General features: G+C 37.5%; 1 protein-coding gene across 1 annotated transcript in view; it reads left to right on the top strand.

The window, feature by feature from the left end:
* LOC134669525 (hemicentin-2-like) overlaps positions 1–14932 on the top strand; it is a 142569-nt gene that overhangs the window by 87267 nt on the left and 40370 nt on the right. The window contains exons 3-4 of the mRNA XM_063527125.1: positions 8390–8598; positions 10865–10975. Coding sequence (XP_063383195.1) covers positions 8390–8598; positions 10865–10975 — 320 coding nt within the window. The remainder of the gene's footprint in view (positions 1–8389; positions 8599–10864; positions 10976–14932) is intronic.

Genomic DNA, 14932 nt, shown 5'->3' with positions numbered 1-14932 from the left:
TACGGCTTTCATGCTGATGAAAAGCTTTCGTGGCTTTTGAGACCTAGGAATATTTGAGGCGATTCGTAGGCATTATGATCGCTTATCCTAATACCAGTATTCGCAGTCTGATTGAGGTATGTTTCAATATTATTTGAAATCGGTTCAACTGTACAGCTACATTGCTAGATAGTTTGACATCAAAATATACATTATCAGTAATTATTTAGTTGATGCCTCTCGTTGCTGTAAACACATTTTTTAAGTGTTTAAAGCTCAATGATCACGAAAAATGATAGTAACAGATGCAAAAGAAGGCAAATGTTACATCGTATATAAACTTTTGGACATTGATTTAGTTGTAGGTGAAAATCGACTCAAATAATTTGCAAGACATCGCAATGGTTATACGGTACACAGCTTAAATGGAATGAAAAATGTATAAAAAGGAGCGCCTTAAAAGAAAATCGCTGCCTCCCGACCGCACCCTAGACCGTGGCCTTTTTAAAACACGCCGTTATCGGCCCCGCTAAATCCCTCTCGTATTTATCAGAAGCACGAAGCTTCACATGACGCCCAGCTCGTTAGCTCTGCGACATTAACTAACACCGCGTCGCAAGTCATGAGCGGTAGCGATTGTAAGCTAATTTAGGTTTTATACTTATGTTCAGAAGCACAAAGCTTCTCATGACTCATGACGCCCGGATCGTTACATATGCGGCATACACTAACACTGCGTCGCAAGTTACAAGCGGTAGCGTTTCTTAAACGAGCGATTGCAGGCTGATTTAATCTTGAATATTTAATATTTATCTGAAGTTTAATAATAATATTTGCTCATGACGCCCGGCTCGTTTGCTCTGCGACATTTAGTAACACTGCGTTGAAAGATATAAGCGGTAGCGGAGTAGGTTGTATTTTTAATATTTATGTTTATCAAAAGCATAAAGGTCACGACGCCTGGCTTATTGTTAGCTTAACGATATTAACTAACACTTTTATCAAATTTAACGATTCTTAAACATAAGCTATTTTAAGCTAGGTATATATTTATCAGAAGTACATAGCTAATGATGCCTGCATCGTTGGCTCTGACATAAACTAAGGCTGCAGTGTCAGTCTTAAGCGGTAGCGGTTCTAACGTGCAGTTTTAGCTCTTAAGTATTTTGCCACAGAAAACCGCCTAGATGGATTTAGATAACGAAATTGGACCCCTTATTATGGTAAGTAATTGTAGACATTTAATTTAAATCACATTTTGAAAAGGAGATAACCTAAACTACTAAACTTTTCAGTATCATAAAAACTTCACCTAATGTTCGCCATAGGGCTCGTGGTAGCGAATCTATAAAATGCGGATAAATGTCTATCGAGTTTATGTCTGAGGCGTAAAACTCCATATGAAGTACGGCTCGTTAGCTCGAAGACATTAAATAATGCGGCACTGTAAGCCATAAGCGAAAGCGTTCCTCAAAAATGCGTAGGTAATCCAAGTCGGAAAATAAGATTCGCATGAAATTTAAAGTAGCGTTAAATCGTGGACAAGTCATAACCGATTTATTCGATTGTTATTTATGTGATTAGCAGAGCAGATTCTCTGTCATTGATGACGTATTGCGTTTTATTTTATCGGATTAGGTAAGATATGAAGTTAGCTTACTAACTTCACATGACACCTTATTCAGGAAAGAACAGCAACAGATGCTGTGTCAATTTCAGATAGCAGTTACTATCCCCATAAAACATAAACAGAACTTTTTCTTATAAAATATATAGTTCGCTTTTCGTCAACGCAAGTTTTAGATACTACTATGGGTAATAATTATAAGTATTTGGGTCATACACAACAACGAAGTTCATGTCTCTCCTGTGCACAAAGTTAAAGGCTAATATAGCCTAATTTCCTGACTAAACCGTTATTGTCTATCGCGTCATCGTGACTAGGTTAACGAATGTATGAAGGTTGATACTATACTCTTACTTGATATTGGGCTGTAGCCGCGCGATCATCGCTATCGGCTCCCGCTCACCGCTTGTGGCTTGTCCCACAATTTACGCTTGCTCGTCTCGTGCTGAGCCGATTTGCGATAATCCTCGCGAGCAAAGAGGATAAATAAGATACTTTAAACTTTATGAGGAAATTGATAATTGCGTTACGTACTTAATAAAGACGCCACCTGAAATAAAAACCGAGTTTAGGTTTTCGTAAATAAACAACCTGGGGCATTCGAAATATAAGTACTACTTAGATTTTATAGTACATATGCGATCTATCTCCATGGTGAGTATATGGTCTTGAGACTCCTGAAAGGCCAGAGGTCTCAAATTTATGGGTTAGAGAAAGACAGCATTATTCGTGACGTGACATCACAGTGGGAAATCTGTACGTAGTACTAAGCTATGGCACAGTATCGAGTAAGATTAACCGGGATGACTAGACACATCATGCTTCGTTACTCTGCACCTAACGAACGGGCAGCCGTGCTAAAGGGGCTGTCCATAAATTACGTCATCGTTTTTTGGCGATTTTTGACTCCCCCCTAAAATCATCCAAAAATCATGTTTCGAATGACCCCGTTTCCTTCTACTTCATGCTACCATCATCCGATGTCCAGACTCCCCCCCTAATTTGAAATGACGTAAGTTATGAATAGCCCCAAACCAGTCTTACTCTTCTTACTAAGCCGGGGTTAAGCGGTTAAATCGTTAACTCAGTGTCAAATTGTACTGGTAACCATGGTAACTTCAGGCTTAACTGGTTAGGGGGAGCATCGTGGTAGGTAGAATACTAGTGACCTCATGATGGTCCCCAAAAACGGGAAGTTAGTGGGTATTCTCCTCCCCTCCCTCTGAGTAACATAGGAAATACGGGAGGAGCGAGTCCCACATACCACCCCATCCCCAACGGGCCTTCGCAGCCCGGGGGTGAGATACGTACGTACCTAGATGTATTTACCCCTACGAGAAAAAAAAGGCTTAACTGGTTAACCCCGGGCTAGTGGAATGGTGCCTTATATCTTCGCCATTTTCATTCAATTGAGAGCGTCTTGAGTCATTCAGTTTTCTCTCCATATTAATTTCGTATCGACATACGATCTTGTTGAATTAAGGATTGTTGTTGCAGTTGCACAGACGTCATCCGTTGAGCAATGGAATAGTAATTGACACGTGAAATCGCTGCAAACGGGTATTGGGAATCTTGACAGACTAATGAATAGTGCTCTTACCATGAGTTTGTCACTCAAATCATACAATCGAAATTACGCTCTCATTTTAAAACGACATTATGAAATAGGTACAGTCAACGGTAAAAATATGGGTGTTAGACAACTTACTCAAAAATATGTCCCATAGTTCTTAATTCACTGACATAAGAGTTATGGGACATATTTTTGAAATGATATGTACATCTATATTTTTACCGTTGACTGTAGGTAATAAGAAATTTCATATGAACATTCAAGTAATAATGTATATTTTAATGTCTAGGTGTGACCACGAAATGACATGTCTGTATAAGCATCAATGTTAAACGGTATAAGAACAAGCGTTTTATACGAGCGTACGTAAAAACCAAATGTAGGCAAATGGAACGCGCGTGTAAGCTGGTAACGCCAAATGGCCATATACGCGCAGAAAAATACGCTAATCTGAGACTGCTCTAACGGCCCGATTCGAAATTTAAGATACGTCAAAAATGACGTCTAGATACGATATGGATTAGATATGCCAGTCAAAAGTGACGTTTTTGTATGAAGAAACGTACGACATACCTAATACAGTTATCCATATCATAGACGTATCTTAAAGTTCGGATCGGGCCGTAGGTCTCTTAGGGTACCTACTCATTTAGAAATATTTTGGCGTAACCGTGACAGCGTGGTTCCAGGAAAATTTGACAAGCAACCGTATAGATAGGTATGGCACAGTACCTACACTAGAATTTTGTCCATTCCGTCATCGCGCTGTTAATCGAAATGAGATTCTGTCAAAGACAATCTGCTGCCGAATGGTGAGGTATTCCATTCAAGTCGGATTGGACCCTGCCTATTCAGTATGAAATACTATTACTCATGGTAAGGGTACAGTATGGCTCCTAGTTGCAAATGGGTATTGGAAATCTTGACTAATGAACAGTTTTGAGGCAACGGAGATGTCATGTCATGTGGATTAGTCGAATTTACTTCATAAACACTGAGTTGTTAAAAAGTTTATAATGAGCGCCTATAGCCCACTAAACTATATTAATTTATTGATATTACTGTCTAGGATGCAAATGTACACTAGATTTAGTAATTACCTTGTAATACATTATGTTAAATAAAGAACTTATAAAAAAAAAGTCGAATTTACGCTATTTAGTTCTAGTTTGTCCCTAGCGTTTCAGATAATTTGGATCATTCTCGTCGATTATACATATGTCGCGGTCAGATTTTAGAATTGATCATTTCATGGCAATCATTTTAAAGTAATGACCGGTTTGCCACCAAGACAAGGTCAAACCTAACCTAACCATATCGTGAAGTGATTCATCTACTGAATTCATTTAATTTATTCATGCTTGTAATATTTAAATTTTTCTACGAATCTACGTACTTATTACGTTAGAATAAATGAAGAGACAGTGTTCAAATATTTCTCTTTACAGGGAAACTGTTTATTCATATATGATAGCATATCGGTAATAAGAAATAAATTAATTGCATTTTTTATGGGTGATACTTCTAGCGCGGGTTCGGGCTTGGCTTACTGAAGTTATACGAGTACTACATGGGTACACTTGTATTTATATATATATATTTGTATTTTCTGTATTTCGGTTTTTTCTTGAAGTTTTGTACAGTCGGCGGTGGAAGTGCATGGCCACTTTATGAATGTTTTCCATTCCTAATGTGCCTATGCAGTTTTGCAGCTAGTTGTACGCAGGAACCTTGGCTTGTGCTGTTGCTTAACTTGTGTGTGTAACTGATTTGTGATTATATTTGTTCTTTATTTACCTACTTAATTTTTATAAGTGAGAACCTGTAATTGGCTCTGTGAACCTATTTTAGTTTTTAGAAATGTTTATAGCTGTTGGTTTTCCATGTATGTAATAAAAATAAAATAAATAAAAATAAAATATCATTACTCGGAAAATATACTCTATATTAGAGTTCTGACAATATGCGGAGAGAGGTACACTTCAACAAGAACAAATTGAACAATGTTTTATTGCCAGCATTCGCAAATATTTATAGTAATTGTAGAAAATTATTGAGGGCGCCGCTTCCTTATGTAACTGTCACATTTTGGACGTAAAATGCTTTAACATGGCAACAATTCAGTACCTACTTGTGTATTTTTTCAGTTCCATTTTATTTAATTTCTACTACTTTATGTCGCATAGAATTCTAGCATAGAATATAATTATTTCTTTATTCACGTCAGTCCTACGTTCGTTATCACTGTTATCAGGAACGAAAGTAAATATCTATGTATTTTGTTTCAATAATATGATTGCTCGAAACGCCCGCTATATGTTACGCTTTATTTCCAAGTAGCTCAGGCTTTTATCACTAGATGACATTTGTCCTCTAATACAATAAAAACATGTTAATAACTTAAAAATTAAACAGCACGCGAATATTTATTTATTTATTTTTACCTTTATTAATTATATTTACACTCATAATCTATCTTATAAGATCATATACTTCCTTCCATATTATTATTCTTTATTTTCTATTCAATTCTACTTACACCATAGGTACTAGCAATTATTCTGTCCAAATTCTAATACTTGTAGTTTACTTACACTCATAGGTACATATTTAACATAACTTTAAGCCATTTAGTTTCCGACTAACAGAAGCAAGGGATAATGTATCAAGGGTCTGCCTGAAAACCAGCGTTGTAGTTAATACACTGCAACATTATGCTGAGGCAAGCTCCTATTTAACACTCGTGAATATTTCTCCCTTAGATGTACAACTCAATTTCTTAGTTTTTAAGTGTAAATTTAAGATTTATCTGTAATATGTGTTACACTATTTGTTAACTCTGTCATTTCATGTGATGTTGAATAAAATTGTTCTATGTCTATGTCTATGTAATATACAATTACTTGTATATTACTCTAGGTATGTAGCGACTTTGACATTGTTCTTTTCTAAACTAATTCTTCTCTATCTAAACTAAATTTAGTTAGTACAAACGCGAGACTCAACTTAAACTTGTTAAGTTAATTTTTTGAGGAAAACTTTTCACATCATTACTAACTAAGACGAGAGTAGCTTTAAAACAGAGCAGTAATCAAAGTGTACTTGAAAATGAGTAAATTCGAGACAATCTGTTCTGTGTTGGTTTAGACCCACGGCGCAGGGTCACAGAGAATGGAACCAAACAGAGTTTCAGATTCAATCAACATTGTTTTTATGTGTTCAGTGGCTTCTCGCGGCAGTACTAGTCAAGTGGTTCTGTGAGCTGTAGACCTCTGATAAGCTTAAAAAAATTAAAAATACTTACTTCTATGACATCGGTTACACGCTAATTCTGGCGTCATTTTAACCAGAATGATGGACTGAACTGACGCCAGAACGTGTAACCGATGTCTATGAGACATTTTCACAGCGAACTCACAAAATTTTTACACTAATTTCGTCCATTTAAACTTTTCCCAAAATTCTAAAAATCAAAAAAAAATCTAACTATTGAACCTGCTCACAAAGTTTCACGGGAATCGATTGAGAAATGCGACCTACAGAGGAGAACATCCGAACATACGAAAGCAATTTTGCCCAAGCTGAATCGGAGACCTTCGCTGGCGCTCTGTCACTAAAGGGAACCCGTCTCTCAATTTTTTCACGCTGTCCGCTGTTTTCCCTTTTAGCATAGGTATTTTACCTCATCCTCAAGATTGCTAATTAAATTTCTGGCCAAAATTTTTGGTTCGATGCAGTTTCCTCTGGTAAGTAAAATTATCTGTGGTGTCGCTACGCTCGTAGACGCTCTACGGAGACGCTACGGTGCTACGAGGCTCAGTTTCCAACGTTAATGACTATATGACTACACGATATGTGCGAAGCAAACAGCCTGTATTTAATTACACTACAGTAATGAGGCGTCGTGGGATTTTCAACTTAATTAAAACGCAATGGAGACTCAATTGGATATACTTTAGGAAGTATGCTTGTACTTAGATCTAAATAAATCTACATTTGAAAGCCCTTTAGAACCAATGGTTACGGTTAACATAATGAACATCAATGTAAGTAATCTTCAATGGAATATTTTAATAAAAAATAGGTACTTATATGTTGTATTATATTATAGTTATATTGGGATTATTGGGTCATCCGCATTCGAGGGAAGCCAGTGCTGTCAAACTGGTTTAACTTGACAGACATTCAGACGTACTCTATGAGAGCAACTACTGATAAAACTCACCGTACACAATGTCAAATTGGAAATGTACTTAAGAAGTGCCGTGTAGCGATAGGCTTGTATAGCCAAGTGCGGAAATGCATTGGCCGTCTCAACCGCTCTTGACACAGCGTTGCAACAATCAGTCAGGGATGCAGTGGCTATTGATGATGATATACAGGGCGTCCCAAGACTATGGGACATCAAGGGAAAGTACCTTAAATATCGTAGATAGGATATTTTGCTGAAAGAAAACATTATTTTAATTTAAAAAATAATTTAAACTGCATTCATAGATTTTAAATAGTTGCATGGTTGAACCGGGAATCGAACCCGCTACCTACACGAGAAAAAATAATCAGCTTGTAGTTTTATCATACCGATCGAAAGGATTCATCATAAGGATTAGTTTTTGCTAAATAACATAGTGTCAGAAATAAAAGGAAGACCACGAATTTTAACATTTTAATTCAAAATTAATCAATTTAATTTATCAAATTATCAAAATGAGTCCCATTCTGTTGAATACAAAAAGTCGCATTCTTTTGATTATTTCGCAAAATTTCACATCAAATGTTAAAATTCATGGTCCTTCTTTTATTTCTGACACTATGTTATTTAGCAAAAAATAATCCTTATGATGAAGCTATTTGATTGGTATGATAAAAGTACAGGGTGGATTTTTTTCTCCTGTAGCGGGTTCGATTCCCGGTTCAACCATTTAATTATTTAAAAATCTATGAATGCAGTTTAAATTGTTTTTTTAAATTAAATACATGTATTCTTTCAGCAAAATATCCTATCTACGATATTTAAGGTACTTTCCCTTGATGTCCCATAGTCTTGGCACACCCTGTATACTTAATTGTAAAACAGAAACATTTTGAACTTACTGTTCGGTAGCTGTTTAACAATAAACTACACAAAATCATTCCCGCACTCAATACTCCGAGAAGTATCATGATTATAAATTGTTACTGAAAAATCGCATCTTACTTTTTGTCCCCAGTTTTGACGTCCGCGGGCGCAGTTTCAACAAGGCCCTCCACTGGTCCGACCCGCTGGCGTTCGGCCGGCGGGCCTACTTCGTGACCATGTCTCGACCAGCGTCGCTGGTCGTCGACGCGGTGCAGCTGGACGACGAGGGCGTATATCGGTGTCGAGTCGACTTCAAGAACTCGCCGACGAGGAACTTTCAGATACGACTCACTGTCGTTGGTAAGTCTTCGTTTTAGCACTTTATATTAGAAAGACAGTCCGTCTTAACTAACTTTGCACCCCCTAACCACTCCCTATACAAGAGCATATACCAAAGTGAGGTAGTGGCATTATACGTCAACATTTCTTAAACAAATGATATTAATGATGACATTCCCACACTTAGTCATCGCAAATGCCATAAATAGCTTGGTTCGACTCCATGATTCCCAGAAACGTTATTTGAACAACAGATTTTTACGATTGCGACTGACATTGGACCCTTCGACCCATGTGGGAATCAAGGCATTATTAAGATGATTCTTGTTTCATCACGATGGTTTCCTCCATCAAAGAGCAACAGGTAAATATCGTATGATATTTCTTACAAAAGTTCCAAGTTTCAACAAGGCACAGTTCGGCCGGCGGGCCTACTTCGTGACCATGTCTCGACCAGCGTCGCTGGTCGTCGACGCGGTGACTGTCGTTGGTAAGTCCTCGTTTTAGCGCTTTATATTAGAACGAGAATCCGTCTGAACTAACTTGGCACCCACTTGCATATACTAAAGTGAGGTACCTAGTGGCATTATACGTCATAATTTCTTAAACAAATGATATTAATGGTGACATTGCCACACTTAGTCATTGCAAATGCCATACAGAGTTAGCTTGGTTCGACTCCAAAATCCCAAGAAACGTTATTTGAACCACACATTTTTACGATTGCGACTGACATTAGACCCTTCAACCCATGTGGGAATCAAGGCTGATGATTCTTGTTTCATCACGATGTTTTCCTCCATCAAAGAGCAACAGGTAAATATCGTATGATATTTCTTACAAAAGTACCAAGTTTCAACAAGGCACAGTTCGGCCGGCGGGCCTACTTCGTGACCATGTCTCGACCAGCGTCGCTGGTCGTCGACGCGGTACAGCTGGACGACGAGGGCGTGTATCGGTGTCGAGTCGACTTCAAGAACTCGCCGACGAGGAACTTTCAGATACGACTCACTGTCGTTGGTAAGTCCTCGTTTTAGCGCTTTATGTTAGAACGAGAGTCCGTCTGAACTAACTTTGCACCAACTTGCATATACTAAAGTGAGGTAGTGGCATTATACGTCATAATTTCTTAAACAAATTATACTAATGATGACATTCCCACACTTAATTATCGCAAATGCCATACAGAGTTAGCTTGGTTCGACTCCATGATCCCCAGAAACGTTATTTGAACAACAGATTTTTACGATTGCGACTGACATTGGACCCTTCAACCCATGTGGGAATCAAGGCATTATTAAGATGATTCTTGTTTCATCACGATGTTTTGCTCCACTAAAAGCAACAGGTAAATATTGTATGATATTTCTTACAAAAGTTCCAAGTTTCAACAAGGCATAGTTCGGCCGGCGGGCCTACTTCGTGACCATGTCTCGACCAGCGTCGCTGGTCCGACGACCAGCGACGCTGCGTCGACACGCGGTGCAGCTGGACGACGAGGGCGTGTATCGGTGTCGAGTCGACTTCAAGAACTCGCCGACGAGGAACTTTCAGATACGACTCACTGTCGTTGGTAAGTCCTCGTTTCACCATTGGCCACAGCATCTTTGTGATTGATAGTTGCAGCGACTAAAGAGGTATTTTGAGGAGGTAGTCTACAGCCTACATCGACTGCGATGACTGTATAGGCCAATGGCCGATCGGCATTTCTTGTTGCATCGATCACCGATGTGTCTTGAATCCTGGGGTGGTCCAGCAGTCCTCGTTTAGCGATTTTCAAAAAGGACCCCTTTTCGGCAACCTCATCATCTTCATCATCTTATCAGCCATTAATCACCCACTGCTGAGTAGGTAATATAGGCCTCTCTTCTAGTACGCCACTTGTCCCGGTCCTGAGCTTATTTCCTAGAAGTGACCGCAAGGAGAAGTAAACCCAATTTTACTTTTTATTCTTCTGCCAAACTGCAGGACAGTTTGTTGGCAGAGGGAAGTCCCTTCAAATGTAGATGGATACACTTAACTAATTGCCTAGTTATGTTTATGACCTATGTATAGTATCATCATCTCAGCCATAACACGTCCACTGCTGAACATAGGCCTCCCCCTTGGACCTCCATTCGTACCAGTTGGAAGCGACCCGCATCCAGCGTCTACCGGCGGCCTTAACAAGGTCGTCCGTCCATCTTGTGGGTGGACGTCCTATGCTACGCTTGCTAGTCTGTGGTCTCCACTCGAGCACTTTTCAGTGTATAGTGTGTGTCATACATAATTGTTTACGTTGTTCCAGTGCCTCCACACAAGCTGCTGCTGTACGACGAGCAAGGCCGCGACGTCGCCGGTGTGGTCGGGCCCTTAGAAGAGGGCGGAAACTTCACGCTTCTCTGCGAGCTTAGAGGGGGTGAGTTGGAACATAATATATGTATATCAAAATAGATACATAATAAAATAGTCGTTTCACCATTTGACCGCGAAATACATCAACTGACGCGCGCGGCTACAACCCAATATCAACCTTTGTGCATTGCGACAAGATTCACAATGTCGTGTCGCACATGATAAGAGTGGCCTTCAAAGGTTGAAGCCTCATTACGGTACGGAACTCTAAAAACGGGACCCTATTACTAAGCCTCCACTGTCCGTCTCTCTGTCACCAGGCTGTATCTCATGAGCTAGACAGTTGATATTCACGGATGATGTATTTCTGTTGCCGCTTTGACAACAAATACTGAAAAGTACGGAAGCCTCGGTGGGCGAGTCCGACTCGCACTTGTCCGGTTTTTAATTATATTATTATTTTTTCCGCCTTTTCCTACTAACGAAAACTTTAAATGTTTTGCACCAATATAGACAAAGACCTTATATAATTATACATGTATAATTTATATAAAGAAATATTGATTTTATACCGCAAAATGCAAGAATGAATTGAATAGTCATACAAAGCTCTATATATCAGGAAACTACTTAGAACAGTATGTAAATAGTTCCAAACTCTTCGTCCTTGTAAAATAACATACTAAACAGTCAAACAATTAACATAACTAATTAGTTGAGCGTGTTTTAACAGGAAAACAAACAGGGTAGCTCTATCTGCTTCCATTAAACAATGGAAGTGACACGGTGCCCTACCGAAATTAATTTTAGAAATTCACGCGCAGAACCGAATAGATGTATGTCTCTTTAAGAGGGTGCAGCCATGGGAACAACAATGAAATATACCTGTATGGTTTTCTAAAGAAATAAATAAAAAACAACGGTAATTGGAAGGGAATTAAAAATGATATGGCGTGCCGAGCGAAATTTGCGACGAGACGCATACAAAATAAAAAGAATATAGGTACTAGCTTACAAACTTTATACAATAACTACTCTGAAAAATTAAGTCTTTAAAATTTTGGTAGTGAAGTTGCTCGGTTTTATCATTAGTTATTTCATACTATACATATAAACTGCTATGTTATGCACGGTAACGATATAGGCAGGTACTTGAAATTTAATAAAAATGTCCATGTTTTGGTGATTTTTTGAGTTGAATGAAACGATGAGAAGTATGAAGCTTTGATGTGTTAAAACACATGTCCATTAATTTTTCATTCTTTCATGTTCTCCAACATATAATAAAACCAGTAATTAACTAGCAATTTGCTACAAAACTCTCTACAAAAGTTAGAGGGTTTGGTCACTAATCAGTACTTTGGTTATCCTCCTTTGTTTCTCCCGATAGGTTGAGTTTGGGTAGCCAAAAAATACGTGTCTGTTATTTTACTAATAACATATATAAAAATAAATCAAATCGGAGAGGACAGTTGGGTACCTTTCCTTGTTAGTAAGGTATCGGTTGGAGTTCGCCCTTGCATTTGCCCTTGATCAAGACGTGTAATGTTGCGTTAGCTTAGCTCACTCTTAAGTAGATGGTCGATAGGTCGTTTTAAAATTAGTATAAACGCATAATAAAGTGAAGTTAGCGCTAAGTCAAACATGCAACTTTATTGTTGGTAGTTACTGCACGAAAGTATTTCCTATTACTATTTTAGCTTGTATCAAAATTCGTGTATTTTCAAAGGAATTTAGTACAAAACGCACTTTCGCTGTTTTAAGGGAAGTTTTCTCTCGTACTAACAACTACTTTGTCGAATTTTATCAATTATCACATTTTTTCATTTCCAAATAATCACAGGGTGAGTTTAGATCGTAAACTAACGTTCATATGGGCGAAATATTATGTACGGTGAATAGGCTAGTACTTATACTTAGTAATTAATGTTAAATAATCATTTGCGAACAATACATGAATGCGAAATGAAGTTACAAACATTTAACGATTCTCCCAGACTATGTGATAAGTATTTAAGAACTAACGATTTGCGATAAATTGATAGATAATATTTATTTCTCATTAATTTACATATAAATTTAAATAATTTCTTTAAAATAGCAGAAATACACAAAAATATCCTCAAGTGAATACAAACAAAATTAAAATACCTAGTCATAAACTAACAAATTTTGAATGGATAATGTCAACGAAAATAATATACCTACCTATTCATCCTTAAATCTACTTACATTAGTAAACCGAAACGCCTTAAACATTATAAAGTAGAACAGCACTGTTGATGAAGATCATAAAATGATAAAATGTTAACCTGTTTTGTGAAGTCGTTCCTTTATTTCGCAATATCAACACCTATACCTCAATTCGGAATTCGGTATACGAGTATAATGTTCGAATCAAACCCCATCCGTCAGCCCGACAGGCGCACAAAGGCGCACTCTGTCGGCAAATAACCGGCAAACTATTAGCGTTACAAATTACGTTTGTGTATGGAACATTTTTCTCGCTGACAGCTTCTTCCACTGTTCTTCCATTGATATTATAAATGTGAAAGTTTGTATAGTTGGATATTTGGCTGTTTGATGCTCCAATTTTGTACACAGATAATTTATTTTCTGAAATAACAAGTAGGTACCTACGGAGTAACTTTCTCGTCGACAATTGTTTAAGATATACTATGAGATTATTGTTATTTTTAATAATGTACTGGTATAATAAAGTATAATTAGTAATATTCTAATCTAATCATATAGAAACCGTACCTACCCAGACTTTATAATATAAAAAATTAAATAAACAAAGTAAGATTCTGGAGGCTTAATCGATAAGGTACCTACATCTTGATCGTTCCAACTCACCTTGATCTTTATTTGATCTATAGATAAATAAATAATAAATAAGGAGTAATTACTAGACGCTATCGTCATATTTAATACCAGATCTTAGAGCAAGGACCAGATCGATTTGATATTAATATGACTATGAATGCTCACAGTGCTATTTCGTGTCATATTCGTATCATATCCATTAAGAAAAAGTTTAGATCTTTTGTCTTCAAATAGGCCTCTAGAATACTATTATTTATTCTGTGCCTCTGGGTCTATATAAGCCGCATATTCAGGTGATTTACAGCACCCGAGATGATTCGTCTGCATTAAGTTAAATTGTTTAATGGTGCGGCTCGGTTCCATACTTTTTCATTTGTGCTCGTTGTTGCTCCTTTTACAAAGGTATTATTTTGGTGCTGTCTTAGTTTAAGCGGCATAAATAACATTCTCACTGTAATAAATAATTGAATCAGGAGTAAACTTATTTTTATTAATTTCCTGCCATAAACAATGTACGCTCAAATCAGCGGAATATATTTTAGCCGTAATGTAATTATTGAAGGTAGGAGCAGTGATATCGGTAAATAAACGAAACCTAGATTTTAATTTGCTGATAAATAACTATTCGTTATGATAATGAACATTAAATTAGAGTATAAAATACTTAATGGTACCCCATTTCATTTACCATGGCCCGATTCCACTTGAGAGCGTCATTAGGCGTAAACAATACGAGTAGTTACAACAAAGGGACAAAAACAAACAAGTGTGAGTCGTACTCGCCCACCGAGAATTTCGTACTTTTTAGTATTTGCTGTCATAGCAGCAACAGAAATACATCGTCTGTGAAAATTATCGATTTCTGGGCTGGTCCTGTAGTAAAACCCATAGCAACAGGAATGTAGTTATTTTTTAGCCACCGTGTATTAAACCTACCCGTATACCGAGATAAGGACTAAAATAAAACCTACATTTTACATCGGCTTACAGGCAACGATATTCCCCCGCCGTAATCAATCTATGTTGATACGCCTACACCGCCTGTACTTTCTGTTCTCTTCAAAATTTTACGTAAAGACAGATCGTCTTGATGCCAATAAATTTTGTAGCCTGAAAGGCTACTTTTACATACTTAGATATATGTCTTGAAAAATCATAGTAACTCAGTTAAACATCCTGGTCACGGCACCAA

The sequence above is a fragment of the Cydia fagiglandana genome, chromosome 1 (genome assembly GCF_963556715.1).
Source record: "Cydia fagiglandana chromosome 1, ilCydFagi1.1, whole genome shotgun sequence".
Classification (NCBI taxonomy): Eukaryota; Metazoa; Arthropoda; class Insecta; order Lepidoptera; family Tortricidae; genus Cydia; species Cydia fagiglandana.
The sequence above is the reverse complement of the archived record's forward strand: the minus strand, read 5'-3'. Positions and strand labels throughout refer to the sequence as shown.